At 32.6% G+C, this 14777-nt stretch overlaps 1 protein-coding gene across 6 annotated transcripts in view; it reads right to left on the bottom strand.

The window, feature by feature from the left end:
- Nucleotides 1–14777, bottom strand: part of LOC110019913 (putative uncharacterized protein DDB_G0277003) — a 98298-nt gene that overhangs the window by 78347 nt on the left and 5174 nt on the right. For all 6 annotated transcript variants that reach the window (XM_020717783.1, XM_020717785.1, XM_020717784.1 and 3 more), the window contains exon 2: nt 11977–12043. In XM_020717783.1, coding sequence (XP_020573442.1) covers nt 11977–12043 — 67 coding nt within the window. The remainder of the gene's footprint in view (nt 1–11976; nt 12044–14777) is intronic.

The following is a 14777-nucleotide window of genomic DNA, read 5'->3' as shown; positions in this document are numbered from 1 at the left end:
CCACACACACACGCGCGCGCGCATATATATATATTAAATAACCTAATTAAATATTAAACCTACCCCTTAATAAATCATGGTCGAAACAGTGCACACGAGACCTCTAATCTTCCTCCCCTACACTCGAGGCCATACTCGAACAAGAGTTGCTTCCTCTTTTCTACTAGGAATCGAAAGCTTCCCACACCGGTGAAAGAAAAACCGTAATAATCTTCCTTTTCCTTCGACTTCTTCTTCCTCATGGTACTCACACTCGGCATCAAACTCCCACGCAATCGCCCTCGCCAATTGTCGACGTCGATGCTCCTGCAAACTTTGTTGCCCTCATCAAGCATCGATCAACTCTCTCGGTAAGTTGTTAAGGTCGCCTTCTATTACAAATTCTCTCGATCTCGCCTCCGTATTGCTTCTTTTTATAGAACAAAAGTACAATTTTGTGTTCTTGATTGCTCATTTCCTCTCCCACCCTTCGACTCCCTATAAGAGATGAAACAAGACATCACAATCTTTCACACTTAGAAAAATTTTATCCTTGAAATTTATATACAGATAGTGAGTCATTTTTCATTAAGCACATCGACATGAACTATCTATAAAGTTCATGATGAAAATTAGAGGTTATTTAATAAAATGAAAACCATTGTTGTAAAGGCCTGATAAAATGTTGCTTAACTATAATCCGCGCACCAATAAAATCAGAATAACAACACATCAAAAATAAAACATAGTTACTGAAGCAAGGAAGTATGCTAGGAAAATACCATTATATATAAGAAAACACCAACCTCATCAAACTCATTCGCCATAAGCAGCAGCAAATTCTTCAGCCTCGGTATGAGTAAAAAAATAAACTTAAGGTCGAACAGGTTAACTTGGTTGAACTAAAGTAGGAGCTGAAGTTATAGACTCTATCTTTCTCTGCCTACTTGTAGGGGCTATGCCTGTTTTATGATCTTCAATGTTCTTCTCACCAAGGGATGAACAATATCTTGTTATATGACAAGGCTGACAGCATCAGGTATTCACACTTATGTTGTCTTCTGCATTTGGCAAAAGTAACTACAGTACTTTGAGTCGCACCTCTGCTAAATCCAGTCGAGTTAAACTTAAGGTGTGTTTCGAGTGGTGGTGCAGTGCAGTGGCGGTGGTGATGGAGGTGCAGTGGCGCACCACAATTTTTTATGTTTTGCAAAAATGTGTTTTCGTTGAAAGTAGGGCTGTCAAAAAAGCTCGTTGTTCGCGAACAGTTCGTGTTTGATTCATCATAGTGTTCGTGTTCGATTTGTTTGATAAGCAAACGAGACGAACACGAACAATTTTTTTCGTTCGGTTTGTTAAACGAACCAAACACAAACAGAGATGCATTCGTTCTTGTTCGAATCGTTATTGTTCGAGATATAAAAAAAATTAATATATATATATATATATATAATTTATGATATTTCAAAAATAATTATATACTAAAAAAATTTGACATATTTTAAAAATTAAATCTTGTAAATTATAATGTACTATAAATTATTAATAATAATATATTTATATATAATACTAGTAATATATATATATTATATATTTATATAATCTAAGGTATATAATTAATATAATGTTTTATATAAATTATTTATATATATTAATATATACAAACAATGAAACAAATATAAAATGCCTTATTACCCAGGCGAAAGCCCTAACCCCGTCACCCGTGTTCGCCTTTTCCCTCTCGAAAGCACGCCGCTCTTTCTCCTCTCTCGAAAGCTTAGTTTCGGCCGCTCCTCTCGAATTCGTGAAAAGCTTCCTCTCGATGACTGTGAGAACCCTCCTCTCAAAATCACGAAAAGCTTCTCTCGGTGAGAACCCTCCTTGTCTCAAAATCGCGAAAAGTTTTCTCTCGATGAGAGCTTAGGGTTGATTGCTTGTGTTCATTCTCTAATCTCTACTTATAATTTTCTTCGATAAAGTGTATTTTTCCTCGGCGGTCGGCGTTGGAATGACCACTCTCGATATTCTTGCTTTGGTATTCGGTCGTCGATATTTTTGCTTGGTTACTTGCTTGTAAGGCTACCGAATCGTCTTCTTCAAAAATATTTTCAGTAATATTTCATATTTATCTTCAGGTTTGCGTCTTAACTTGAATTTTCATAAAATTTTTTTAGGTTTATTTAATTTTTTTGAGTGAAGCCTAGGATTTAAAGTTTTTTGGGAGTGAAATCCATATATGTTTATCTTCATATTGATTGTAGATCTGTTTTTTTTTTTTTGTGAGCACTGAGCTTTATTTGGGATCTTGGAGTGAAATCCAGATACATGACTGATGTTTAATTATTTTGGCATCATGTGTTTCATTGGTTTACGTATTCTTCCTCGATATGGGATTGTGATTGAATGAAGGGGCAAGAATGGGCAAGAATATCCTGATACAAATTTGATCACCGTGAACATTAGATTTATTTCGAGATGGGTGGAATAAAAAATTATTGATTATATAAAATATATATAGAGGTGCATGAGTTTCAATTTATATATGTAATTTCGTCTCATGAAGGTTTTCGTTTGAAAGGTAGTTTGATACCTTTCGGTATCATGATAAACCTTGATTGTTATCAGCTATTAAGGTAATCCATAAGAAAGGTCATGTAAATTTTAGGGTGCTTTTATGGTGCGTCATATTGTTTTTAGAACTTTTTTTGCTTCTCTGCATATGAAGAGACTTCCATGAAGGTTATTTTGTTGTATTACTATTAACACATAACAAAGCATTACAAATGCTTTGTTATAATAACAACTTTCCCTCAAATGGCTTTTACTTCTAAATGTTGGGAAAGTCAGTACAACAGATCAGCATGCATCACGGCACCGCTTGAGTACATGATTTATTTTTTCCTTTTTCTTTATTGAGTGCATCCAACCTTAACTATAACTCGTTATTGTAGGAGATGGCATTGCTTATAAGCAATATCTTATCCTTCTTATGAGCATAGAAGCATTACTTTCAAACAATGCGGCCCAGATTTGCATTGGCTCCGGAATAATTTAGAGAAGTCTTCTTGTTCTTTTTTCTGTTGGAGACTTCTTCATAAGATTATTCCTATTAATAGCATTTTAAAATTTAAAGGTATCAAATTGATTTCTAGTTGCTATTTTTGTAACATGCAGGAAGCTGAGCTTGAGCACTTGTTTTGCAATTGCTCTTATAGCAGAAATGTTTGGTTTCTTGTTCTTTCCCTTTTAAATTTTCAATGGAATTGGAATTCTGTGCATTTTATTAGTGATTCGTTTCAATTTTGGACAAGAAAAGGTTGTCATTTCTATGTCGCTATGCCTATCATTATTAAGTGGTTTATTTGAATTGTTGGGAATGATATCAAGCATTCTGAAAAGATTATCAATTGCTCTAAGAGCAAAAATGTATTTAATTGCTCTTATGGCAGAAATGTATTTAATTGCATTAAAAATTATATTGTCAAAATTATTAGATTTGGTAAGTTCAAATTTTCAGTTAGCTTGGAGTCGGTGAATCTGTTTCATTTGTTCTGAGTGCCTATTGATAAGCATGTCAGGAAGCAGGAGGTTTTTTTTACTTAGCATAAACCAAATGATGGGTTTATTAAGATTAATAGTGATGGGAGCTGGAAGTAGGGGCTTTCGGATTCAAGTTCTTCTATGCTGCTTTAAACTTATGGTAGAAGATAACTTGTGTTAGCCACATGACGTTTCAATTGTTCACATTAAACTTGTTATGTTGATTTACACTAAAGGAACTTGGAGTGGTTTCTATTGTGCAAATTTTAAATTTAGATCTATCATTTTATTGCAGCAAAAAAAAGCTATAGGCAATAGATCTAGCTCAATATATTTTATAGTTGACACCATTCAGTGTTTTTTGACACCACTCAGTATTTTTCGTATATTACACATAATTTATTTTTTTTTTTGTATAGATATTTACAATGTCAAATGTTGAACATTCTCAATCTGTATCAAATGACGAACAATCGTCACTTGCAACAGAAGAAGGAATCGATAGTTCTCAACCTATTGAACAGACTGTTGGAAGCACTAGTACTGAAATACAAGGTACGCAAGGCAAGAAAAGAAAATCAGTTGTCTGGGAATATTTTATAGATATTAAATCAAATTCAAAGGGGCTTGAAGTATCATATGTTCAATGCATTTGTTGTGGGGTGAAAATTCTCAAAACAAAGTAAGGTACAACCTCACAACTTATTAGGCATGTTAAGGAATGTGCTAAGATAAAAGCAAAAAGTCAACAACAAGTTAATTTATCAGACAAGAGACAAAAATTACTGAACTTCTTGCCTTTGGAAGTTTAGAGTGAATCAGAGATTCATATTTTCTATGATCTTAAAAATTAAGATCAACAACTCATAAGAGAGTTGATTGCGAAAATGATAATTGTACATCAGTATCCATTCATGATGGTTGAACATGTTTGGTTCAATATATTGTTAAAAATGTTGATTCCTAGCTTTCAAAGTGTTTCAAGAAACACAATAAAAAATGATTGCATGCAAGTTTACGAGTGCGAGAAAGAAAAGCTTAAATCTTGCCTTAAAGATTTTCGCAGGATCTCATTAACTGCAGATTGTTAGACCTCCAATCAGACTATCGGATATATGTGTTTGATTACCCATTACATCGATGAAACATGGAAAGATAATGAAGGTTATTATCAACTTTATTGAGTTAGAGCCTCCACATATCGGCACTTACATTTGTCATTTTAGGGGCTTTAGAGAGGTGCAGCAACTCTCAAAATTGGTGAGACCGTGAGAGGGTTGTTTCTCTCTCTCCCCTCCCTGGTTTCGGTTGAGTTGCACATTTTATCTGGTTATATGATTGAATATTTTGCTTAGGCTTATCATGCAGAAAAGGGATTATCATTTCAATATATATATATAATTTATTTATTTATTTATTTATTGGGCTTTCTTTAAGGGCAGTGGTCGATTACAATGCAATTCTTCTCCATTTCACCATTTCATCCACTGCATTCAAAACTGCATTCAAATTTAGGGGCTTGGGAGAGGTGCAGCAACTCCCAAAAATGGTGAGAGGGTTGTTTCCCTTTCTCCCTTCCCTGGTTTCGGTTGTGTTTCACTTTCTGGCTGGTTGTATGATTGAATATTTTGCTCAGGCTTATCATGCAGAAAATCATTCCCCTGCTTCCAATCAAGTAAGGCACTGTTTAATTTCTATTTGAGGAGCCAGAGAGCTTGTAAGTAAACCAATCAAGTAAGGCATCTGCAGTAGTGGTTATGTAATCCTTGCACAAAGTTTTAATTAAACTCATTTTACTTCTATTAATTGTTAATTATGTATGTTCATAATTTATTGCATTATTTGCAATTATAGTTGTCTGATATTTGCAGATGCCTATGTTGATATGATTTTGGTTGATGGCATATCTCTACTATGTAATGATTTACAGGTAATATTTTTATTTACTTTTGAATCCTGTTCTTATTTTTTGGTTGACCAGCATGATGCCATTAAGGTTTTTAAAACACTATGTGCAGCCACTCAAACATTCTACATTAGTGAGGGAAGGAAATGAACCAGATATCTTCTGGAACGTAATTGGAAGGAAGGTTGATTATCCAAAAGAAAAGGTTATCAAAGAACATGTTGAAGATCCACATTTATTTGCTTGCATCCTTGACTTTATTACGGGCTTTCATCCCTAAACTTTTCTTTTAAAATGTATATCTCCTAGATGCATTATATCACATAAAAAATGTGACTATTTTAACTTTCAAAAAGTGAACTACACCTTTTTACTCATAAGTAAATTGTCATACATGTAAAAATTAAAGTATAGGTGTTAGACATGTAAATGCATAGGAATTGAGAGATATGTATCTAAATCTTCCTTTTTGAAATGTTAACCGCTGTTTTTTTGATGAAATTATACATGAATTTGAAATTTAGTAAGCACAATATTTTCATGAATCGTTTCATGAATCTCATAATATAGGTATGATTCATTGAATATTACATCATGATTTGTATTTTCAAAGAACCTAAGGATGAAGTCCAGATTTATACATGGAAGGATGCCACATTTAGAGAGCTCGCTGATTTGGTATTCATTCAACAACTATCTGTGTTTATTAAGGATTTCTCCATTTTCTTAGTATTTACATATCTAACACCTAAATTTCAATTTTTACATATATGCTCCCTTACCTATACTTGAAAAGGTCTATGCTTGAAAAGGCCTATTTTACTTTTTAAAAGATAAAATAGTGGGTTTTTTCTAATGTGATATGATAGATTTGGGTTGCATAAATGTAAAATGTATAATTTAGGTGTTAGATATTTAAACACATATTGGATGTTATGTTTGTAAATGCTTCTTATTTTAATCACCTGCTAGGTCAAAGAGGTTGCTCCTGCAGCTAGGAAAAGAGATGCAAAACTTTCATTGTATTTGTCTACCCTGCAAGAATGGCCGTTTTGTAGTGAGACCAGTAAGAACATCTTATCTAATTTTTTTATTAAGATTTTCAGGCATATCACACTCTAAGTCCTATATTTTAAATGGTAGATATATTTCTTTTTTCCGTCTATTACTCTCCCAAAAAGTCATCACGTTTGGTGATGATAAATATTTTTCCTATTTTTGTTTCCAGTGTCGTCGTAAGGCAGAGAACCCAGATGAAGAAGATCGATGAAGTTTAAGATGAGAATTGAATGATATGATTTGTTTGATTTATTTTCTCTAGGAAGCCATGACAGACTTGTTGAAAGTTTGATGTTTTAGATCATGTATTTGCTATCAACTAATATCAAAGACATGTTTTTATATATGTTTATGTTTTGACAATGATTTTTATTATATTCATTGGGGATTATTATATTTGTCTTTAAATTATTTAAGTTTCAATGAGTTTTTGAATGTGTTTTTGTCTTTTTTTCTACATATTTTCGCAATCAGTAATCTGCTCTGATACCACTTGTCACCTCCCAAAAGAGCCCTTATGGGTGGTGGGCAGCCCAGGACTTAAATACTGCTTTTCGGCCCTACACCTAGCCAATGTGGGACTATTTGTCCGTGACACATGGCAGACTTGCTGAAAGTTTGATGTTTTCGATAATGTATTTGCTATCAACTACTATCAAAGACATGTTTTAATATAGGATTATGTTTTGGCAATGATTTTTATTATATTCACGGGGGATTACTATATTTGTCTTTAAATTATTTAAGTTTCAATGAGTTTTTGAATGTATTTTTGTCTTTTTCCTTCTTTTTTTTTTACATATTTCATCTGGCAATTTATTAAATTCTAAACTAGCGAAGAAACCAATCTAGCTGAATTCAGTTGCATAAGCTAGCTATTTTTTTGGGGAAATTTATCTACTTACCGCACAATTTTTATGTATTTACATTTCTAACATCTAAAATTTTATTTTTACAATTATAATACTTTCGTTTCGAACAATTTTAACAAATCGAACACTTCGGATGATTGGAACATTTCGAATAATTCGAACAACCTGAACAATTCGAACTAATTTCGAACAAATCGAACTAAACACGAAAAGTAACTTCATGAACAATTTCGAACACGAGTCTATTTCAAACAAATTAAATTTCAAACGAACTAAACAGAAACACTAGCTCTGTTCGTTCATGTTCGGTTCGTTTACACCCCTAGTTGAAAGTTGTGTTTTGTCATCAGGTCTGGCTACCTGCGGTGGCTGCTAAAAAACTTCGATTTGACCGTTTCAAAAAAAAAAAACAATAATAATTTTTTGTAACTGTTACAAGAGCTTTTTGAATGAATTTTTCTTCTGCAATAGCTTCACAAATACTTTTTCAAACAGTTGCAACACCACCAAACAGACCCTTAAACTTCTTCTCAATAACCCCTATGAGTGATCCACATGTTATCCTTCATCAATTCTCCTCTTGCGTGTCTCCTTAAGCTTCTGAGTAGACTAATAATCAATCTCAACTCTCTAGTTTGTTTCATTAAAATTGAGCATTCATCGATCGCCAAAGGCACCAATGGCTATTGGATCAAATCATTTAATCCTGAAAAAATCTGAAACACTTGTTTTCTATAATAGCGATCAATTGTGGCGTATACATTGATAGTGCGGTAAATTTTGTTGCATGACTGTCTTCTCTCCTCGTATCAATTTGATAAATTTGTTTTGCATTTATCTACGAATGAATAAGAGTAGAACCACACTCTGAATAGCTTCACTACTCCTCCCAACTTACCATTATGTTGGGTATGTCCCCCAGTTTGTCCTGACAGTGTTGCGCCACCACTTTCAGCTTCTCAAGTCAGCACAAATGTAGCTGATGACACTTTTCTTTCATCGGACAATTCATACTGTCTAATATCTTCTCAATTTGTATCAGTCAATTCTTTGCTTCAATTGAAACTTCAGTTCTCTTAAGCAATGGCGGACATAGATCTTAGAATATCTTTAAGTACTTATCCACAGCAACTGTGTTACTTTCAATAGGTTGCAATCTGCACTCCTGAATCAGCTGAGTCATTGTCGCCATCATTTGGGCTAGGATATTCGTATTGACATTTATAGTAGATTATACTTCATCAGTTTCTATTGGAAGTTCTTCTTCTATAATTTGATGTGTATGCCTTTGTCTGAATAGATAGAATTAATTAATTTGAGTTAAATTAATTTTTTTTATTATTATCATTAAAAAAAAAATAATTACCTGATTGGCTCTTTCATCAAAATTACATTAATTAATCATAAATATTGCTCTGATACCACATTTGTTGCAACCCGGCACAAGTCTTGGAATGAACCAAGACGAACACAGACATTAGGACGGAGTGAGTAAATTTTTATCTATAACTAACATTTGAATAATAAAAGAGCCACTGAAAAAAGTAAATTAAAAAAAGTACAATTAAAGTTACCTTATTACTAGTTGTCAACATCTTTTATAAACACTTCTTTATATATCGCTCATTTTTAAATTGATTAATTAAATATGAAATATTAGTTTAAAATAACAGTGAGTTAATCAAAGCCAATGAATTGTCACATTCCTAAATAATAGTAGCATAATGAAAAAGAATATAATATACATGTTTGTTAAGAAATTAATAAATCAGTAATATAACTTTTTCTAACTTACGAATATGTTTGCTCACGATATTTCATAATATTTAAAGTATTTTACTGTATCAATAACATATACATAGCATTTATATATGTATAATTGTCACAGGAGCAACGTCTAAAAATTATATCAGTTGAGACATTTTAATATCAATATTTTTTTCCACTGACGTGCACGGGTACATTAGAGTTGCCCACTAGTATCATAAAGAGGTGACTTCATCGTGGTCATACATTCACATGCAAGGAATCCAAAAAGTAAATCTCATTCTTATTTTATTTTCATAACATTCAGTAATTGATTGAACATATCCAAAAATAACTAACATGCAATTCAAATGAATTAAATGAACTCAAAGAGCAAGTAAAATCTATCAAATAACCTAACACATTGTATCGGATTTAGAATAAACCGAATTGCTACTTTATTCAATAATACAAGTACTTATCTCGATCACAGACGATTTGCTTGCTCTTAAGTTTTATCACTTCTTTCAAATTAACACCTATAAAATATAAAATATTCATGTTATCAAATTGTTGTCACAATATTTAATTAGGTTTTAATTTAATTATTAATTATTATTTTATTTCATTAATTGGACCTCCATTCTTCCTCCTCTGCACTTGAGATTTGAAAATAATATCAATTATTATTAATTTATACAAAATACTTTTGAAAATAAAACCCTCATTACTTAAACTTTAAATTTAATCATTGCAATTAATATCAATTATTATTATTTTATACAAAATACTTTTGAAAATAAAACACTCACTTGAAAATAAAACCTTCACTTTTCTTGTTGTCGCCAACCTTCTCTCGATCCAAATTTGAAACTTCTATAGCTTCAATCTTGATTTCAAGCGCATTCATATTAAATAGAGGAAATTGTCGGCAAATAAAACGGTTTCGCTGACCAAACGGACGTCATATATTTCTTAGTTTATTTGATCGAGCCTCATCCTCAAGTCTTGTGCTTATCTTTCGGGATAAATACAGGATTTGAGGTATCGTACTCTTTCATTTAAACTATGAAAAATATGGGGTCAGTTTGATATCATATTTTTCTAAACTTAAATCTATATGTAAATTAAAACGTTCTTCCAAAGCGAGCGACGAGATCTCGATTTCGGTGACCGACAGTTTCTTACGGGCAACTTCTCCAATCAAACTAATGTCAACAATCATGTAACAAGCTAAGCTTAATGTATTTGGCAAGGATCATCTACTAAGTCAGTGAAGCACACCACTTTTGTTAACATTTTCAGGTACACCACAAGCATGGCAGTAATTATAGATGCATTAACTATACTTTTTTTAGCATGCATTATAGCAATAACATTTTATATTTGTTCCAAGTGAAGGAAGTTGAATGAATATACATATATGCATATATATATATATGCATATATATATATCTGCATATATAATTGCATAAACTATTAAATAACCTAATTAAATATTAAACCTACCCCTCAATAAATCACGATCGAAACATTGCACGCGAGACCTCCATTCTTCCTCCTCTGCACTTGAGATTTGACTCCTACCCTCACGCACGAGAGCTCCTTCCTCTCTTCTGTTAGGAATCGGACGAAAGATGAAGCTTCACACGGCAGTGAAAGAAAAACCACAATAACCTTCCTCCTCCTTCAGCTTCTTCCTCACAGTGCCCGCACTCGGCATTGACCTCCCACAGTGTCATCCTCACCGATAAAGTGTCGCCCTCGCCTGTTGCCGACGTTGAGGCTCCTGCAGACTTCATTGCCCGCGTCGAGCGTCAATGGACTCTCTCGGTAAATCATTAAGGTCGGCTTTTGCTACGAATTCTCTCAATCTCTCCACTATCTCGCTTCGGTTTATAAAACGAAAGTAACCTTTCATGCTCCCGACTATTCATTTCCTCTCCCTCTGTTCGACTCGCTGAGGGAGATAAAATGAGGTGTCAAAGACATTCTTTAAGCTAAATGTTTACTAGCTCTATGAATGGAATTTAATCTGTACCTGGCCCTTGTTCCCTCTTTATTTATAACTAGTATTGTGTCTGCTTAGTTATAACTAACCCTGCACGCGTTTTAATTGAAAAAATATTTGCAATAGGTTTCTATCCTATTAGGAGAAAAAATCTATCTTAAAAGTAGACCAATTTCATAAGCAACAGCAATGCAATAGAATTAAAGCAAAGCACGCTTTGAGGAATATCTTGCTCTTTGATTTTCTTAGGATACAGTTTAGAATGCTGTCTCTATGATGACTATTTTATAGAAAATGATAAGCATTGAATTAATATTTGGTAATCTCTTAGTGACACTAGCAAAGCGTCCCAAATTTCCTTGTATTGATACATTAAAAATTGGAACTCCATAGATCTGAGGAGCACAGTATTAGAGTATATTGTTTCTCTCATGGAGTATGATATCTCATATTGAACTTCCTAGAATGACTAAAATTTGTTTCTTGTTTACATATGTCAAGGAAAAAAAAAACCCAATACATTTTCTTTTAAGAATTGTACTATAAGCGGGTAATCAACTAATATCATTAATTTTGGAACATAGCATATATGTACATGAAATAATCGTTCTGCTTTACCCGGCAAAAGTTGATATTATAAGTTCAAACATAAAACCATGCAAATAAGACAAGATATTTACCACTATAAATAAACAATTGTTTTGCCAGAATAAACAAGCTTCTCTTAATAATCAAGTAACATAAATTAAAATCAAATTTTAAATATAAAGAAATAGGGTGAGCCCTTAAGAAATATAGAATATATAGAACTGGCTAATATAATGATTAACAAGAAATCTACACAATGAAATTTTGATACATACAGAATTAACACAAAGCTCTAAAATGAAATTCTGAACTTCTTCAGTAAGTGAACCTCCAGAAGTTCGCCTGTAAGATAAAAAAAAGGTTTTCTAACAAAAATGAATCCATAGCACATATATGTGCAGATTATTAGCCTTAAATTTTCTAAACACTTCAATTGAAATGCAGATTGCCAAACACTATGATTCAATACAAATATGGACAAGACATACGTTTGATAAAAGTAAATTAACAGATTTTATCAGCCAATTGCGTAAGGCAAAATTTAACGGCAAACAAGATACCAAGAGAATATTTTTATTTTGGGCTCTTCATCTTTCATTTTTTTTTTCGGCAAAACAAAGTGCCATATGATATGAATTTTTTTTAATTTTCCACTTCAATTATTCTTTTTATTGGCCCATCCCTTTCTTTTTCTTCCATATTTGATTAAATATCAAAGTATCCACAATAAAGTTATTGTGAGGATATAAAAAAATAATAATTTTGAGCCAAAAAAAAAAAAAAAACTTTAAACGAGGAATCCATTCCTCTTTGAATGATCATTAATATGAATTATAAGCCTCAAACAAAAACTTATAAGTAAGAATCTATTCTTCCCTGAATAGACATTGATACTAGATGTCAAAGTATGAGTGGAAAAAACCCTACTTTGATATCAAGTCCAACTTATATCAAAAGAATTAACACGTGCACAGGCTTGGAAATGGAAAATAGGTTTAGGGTTGTTGAATTGCTGGTTAAACTCTGGCCAGCTTGTTAGCTACATGATAGATAGATTTTAGCTATGATACAATTGACGCATATGCAATTTTTTTAGAGCAGAAAGATGATAAAGCAAAGCATTTTAATAGTGAAGTTGGCATGCTACTGTTGTTCATACAAGCATCCACTTTTGTGCTAGTTATATTACTGAGCATAATACTCAAGCCGCCTAGCATGCGTTTGATTTATTCTATCCGGTGAAGCACAAACTAAAATAGCTCCAAATATGTCGTCAATGAACATTAACACATAAAAGGCACTTCAAGCATGCTATCGAATTTGATAAATGCTTTTCTATAACAAATCTATCAAGTTATTTTATAATTATTTATTATAATATATATACCAAGGGTGTGTTTGTTTGGAGAAAATCAAAGAAAGTCCAGGATTGGAGTTCAATAAGTAAGGGCTTCTACTTGAGCGCGGTTTCACTGATACGGAGCGAGACGTGTAAATACCACGATCGAAGCGCTGACACGGCAAGGACGTGGGGGTCCCGCGAGCGATGTCTGATGCGGGAATCCCCGCAACTGGAGCAGCTCTTGTTTTTGTACCAGGATCGAACCAGTCCAGGTTTTTTCGAAGCTGAGGTGTCGGCCAGTCCTCTTGGGTCACTCCTAATTGTTCTATTACTATATATTTATTTTTCATGTCTTAGGATTTCAATTTTATCATACTTTTGTGCAAGACACTTGTCGGTGTCCCTATTTCTCCCTTCTGGGGCTGTATCCAAAGGCGAGTGGTGGTTCAGATGTTGCCCGTGCAAGGTGGCGAACTTCTTCCAAAGGTCATGTGGTGCTCTGTAGCTCATTCTAGAGAGTATTTATCCTCTTTTACCCTTCCATGCTCCTTGCTACATCGCTTCCCCTTCATCCAGTTCACAGCCACCTTATTGTCATCTCGAAAAAACTGTGCAGCCACTAGGGCTCAATGAACAATTCGAATTCAGCTCGATTAAGAACAATCATGTTCAGTCAAATTAGAAAATAAACAAGCTTGAATGATTTTAAAAGCTTAAAGCTTAAATGAACAAAACATAAACATAGTCAAATTTTTTCATTAATGTTCACAAACAAACACGTTTGTTTTTCAATACGTGACTTGTCAAATACTCGATATGATACTCGATGGTGACTCATATCATATATGATATATTAATCAAAAAAATTTTAATTAACAAGAATTTATTCATTATAGATTTAATAATAATATATTATTATAATAACAATATTTTAGATTAATATAAGAGTTATATATTTATTTTATTAATATAAATTATTAATTATATATTTATTTTATTAAAATTTAGGTGTTAGATAGGAACATACATAATACTTTCATGGTATGTATAAAATGCTCCTCAAAATTAATTTTAAGCAATCTCACTTTCCCTCTTACTTTTCACGGTTTCGCGTCTCCTGATTTTGCTTGAAATATATAAAACCCTGAGTTGCTAGTGTGTGCAAGCATTGAAGTCAACAATGAGATTGCAAAGTGCAGGGATCTATGAAACTCTATTCTCTTGTACATCACCCCTTTTCACCGTGCTCATAAGTTATTCCCAATTAAAAGGTTGCGCCGAGAAAATACAATGCAACCATTATACATATATGATTAAGAAAAATGATGGTATAACGATTCAATATAAAAAGTTTCTACAAAATTGTCCAAAAAATCTAAGAAAAGGACAAGTGCATATCATTATGGGAAAATCAATACCTACATCAAAATGTGAGAGTTGGATGCAAACTTAGAAGTATGATCATGCTAAAATAAGTGAGATAACATCCTATATGATCATGGTTCATGAGTTATATTTCATTTTTATAGATCTTATAATCGATAAATTAGTATGTGCGCTCAGATTTATAAAATTATTTATTGATTTTTTTTATTTAAAAAAAATCTTGATGCTCGTTTGAATTTTGACGTTGTGTATTAGCTTGCTTAAATATTCGTTTACTTGTCATAAACAAATCGAGTTCAAACATTAAAAGTTTTAAAAAGTCAAATTTGAACAATATATGAAAGTTCG

Source organism: Phalaenopsis equestris, unplaced genomic scaffold, assembly GCF_001263595.1.
Source record: "Phalaenopsis equestris unplaced genomic scaffold, ASM126359v1 Scaffold000088, whole genome shotgun sequence".
Classification (NCBI taxonomy): Eukaryota; Viridiplantae; Streptophyta; class Magnoliopsida; order Asparagales; family Orchidaceae; genus Phalaenopsis; species Phalaenopsis equestris.
The sequence above is the reverse complement of the archived record's forward strand: the minus strand, read 5'-3'. Positions and strand labels throughout refer to the sequence as shown.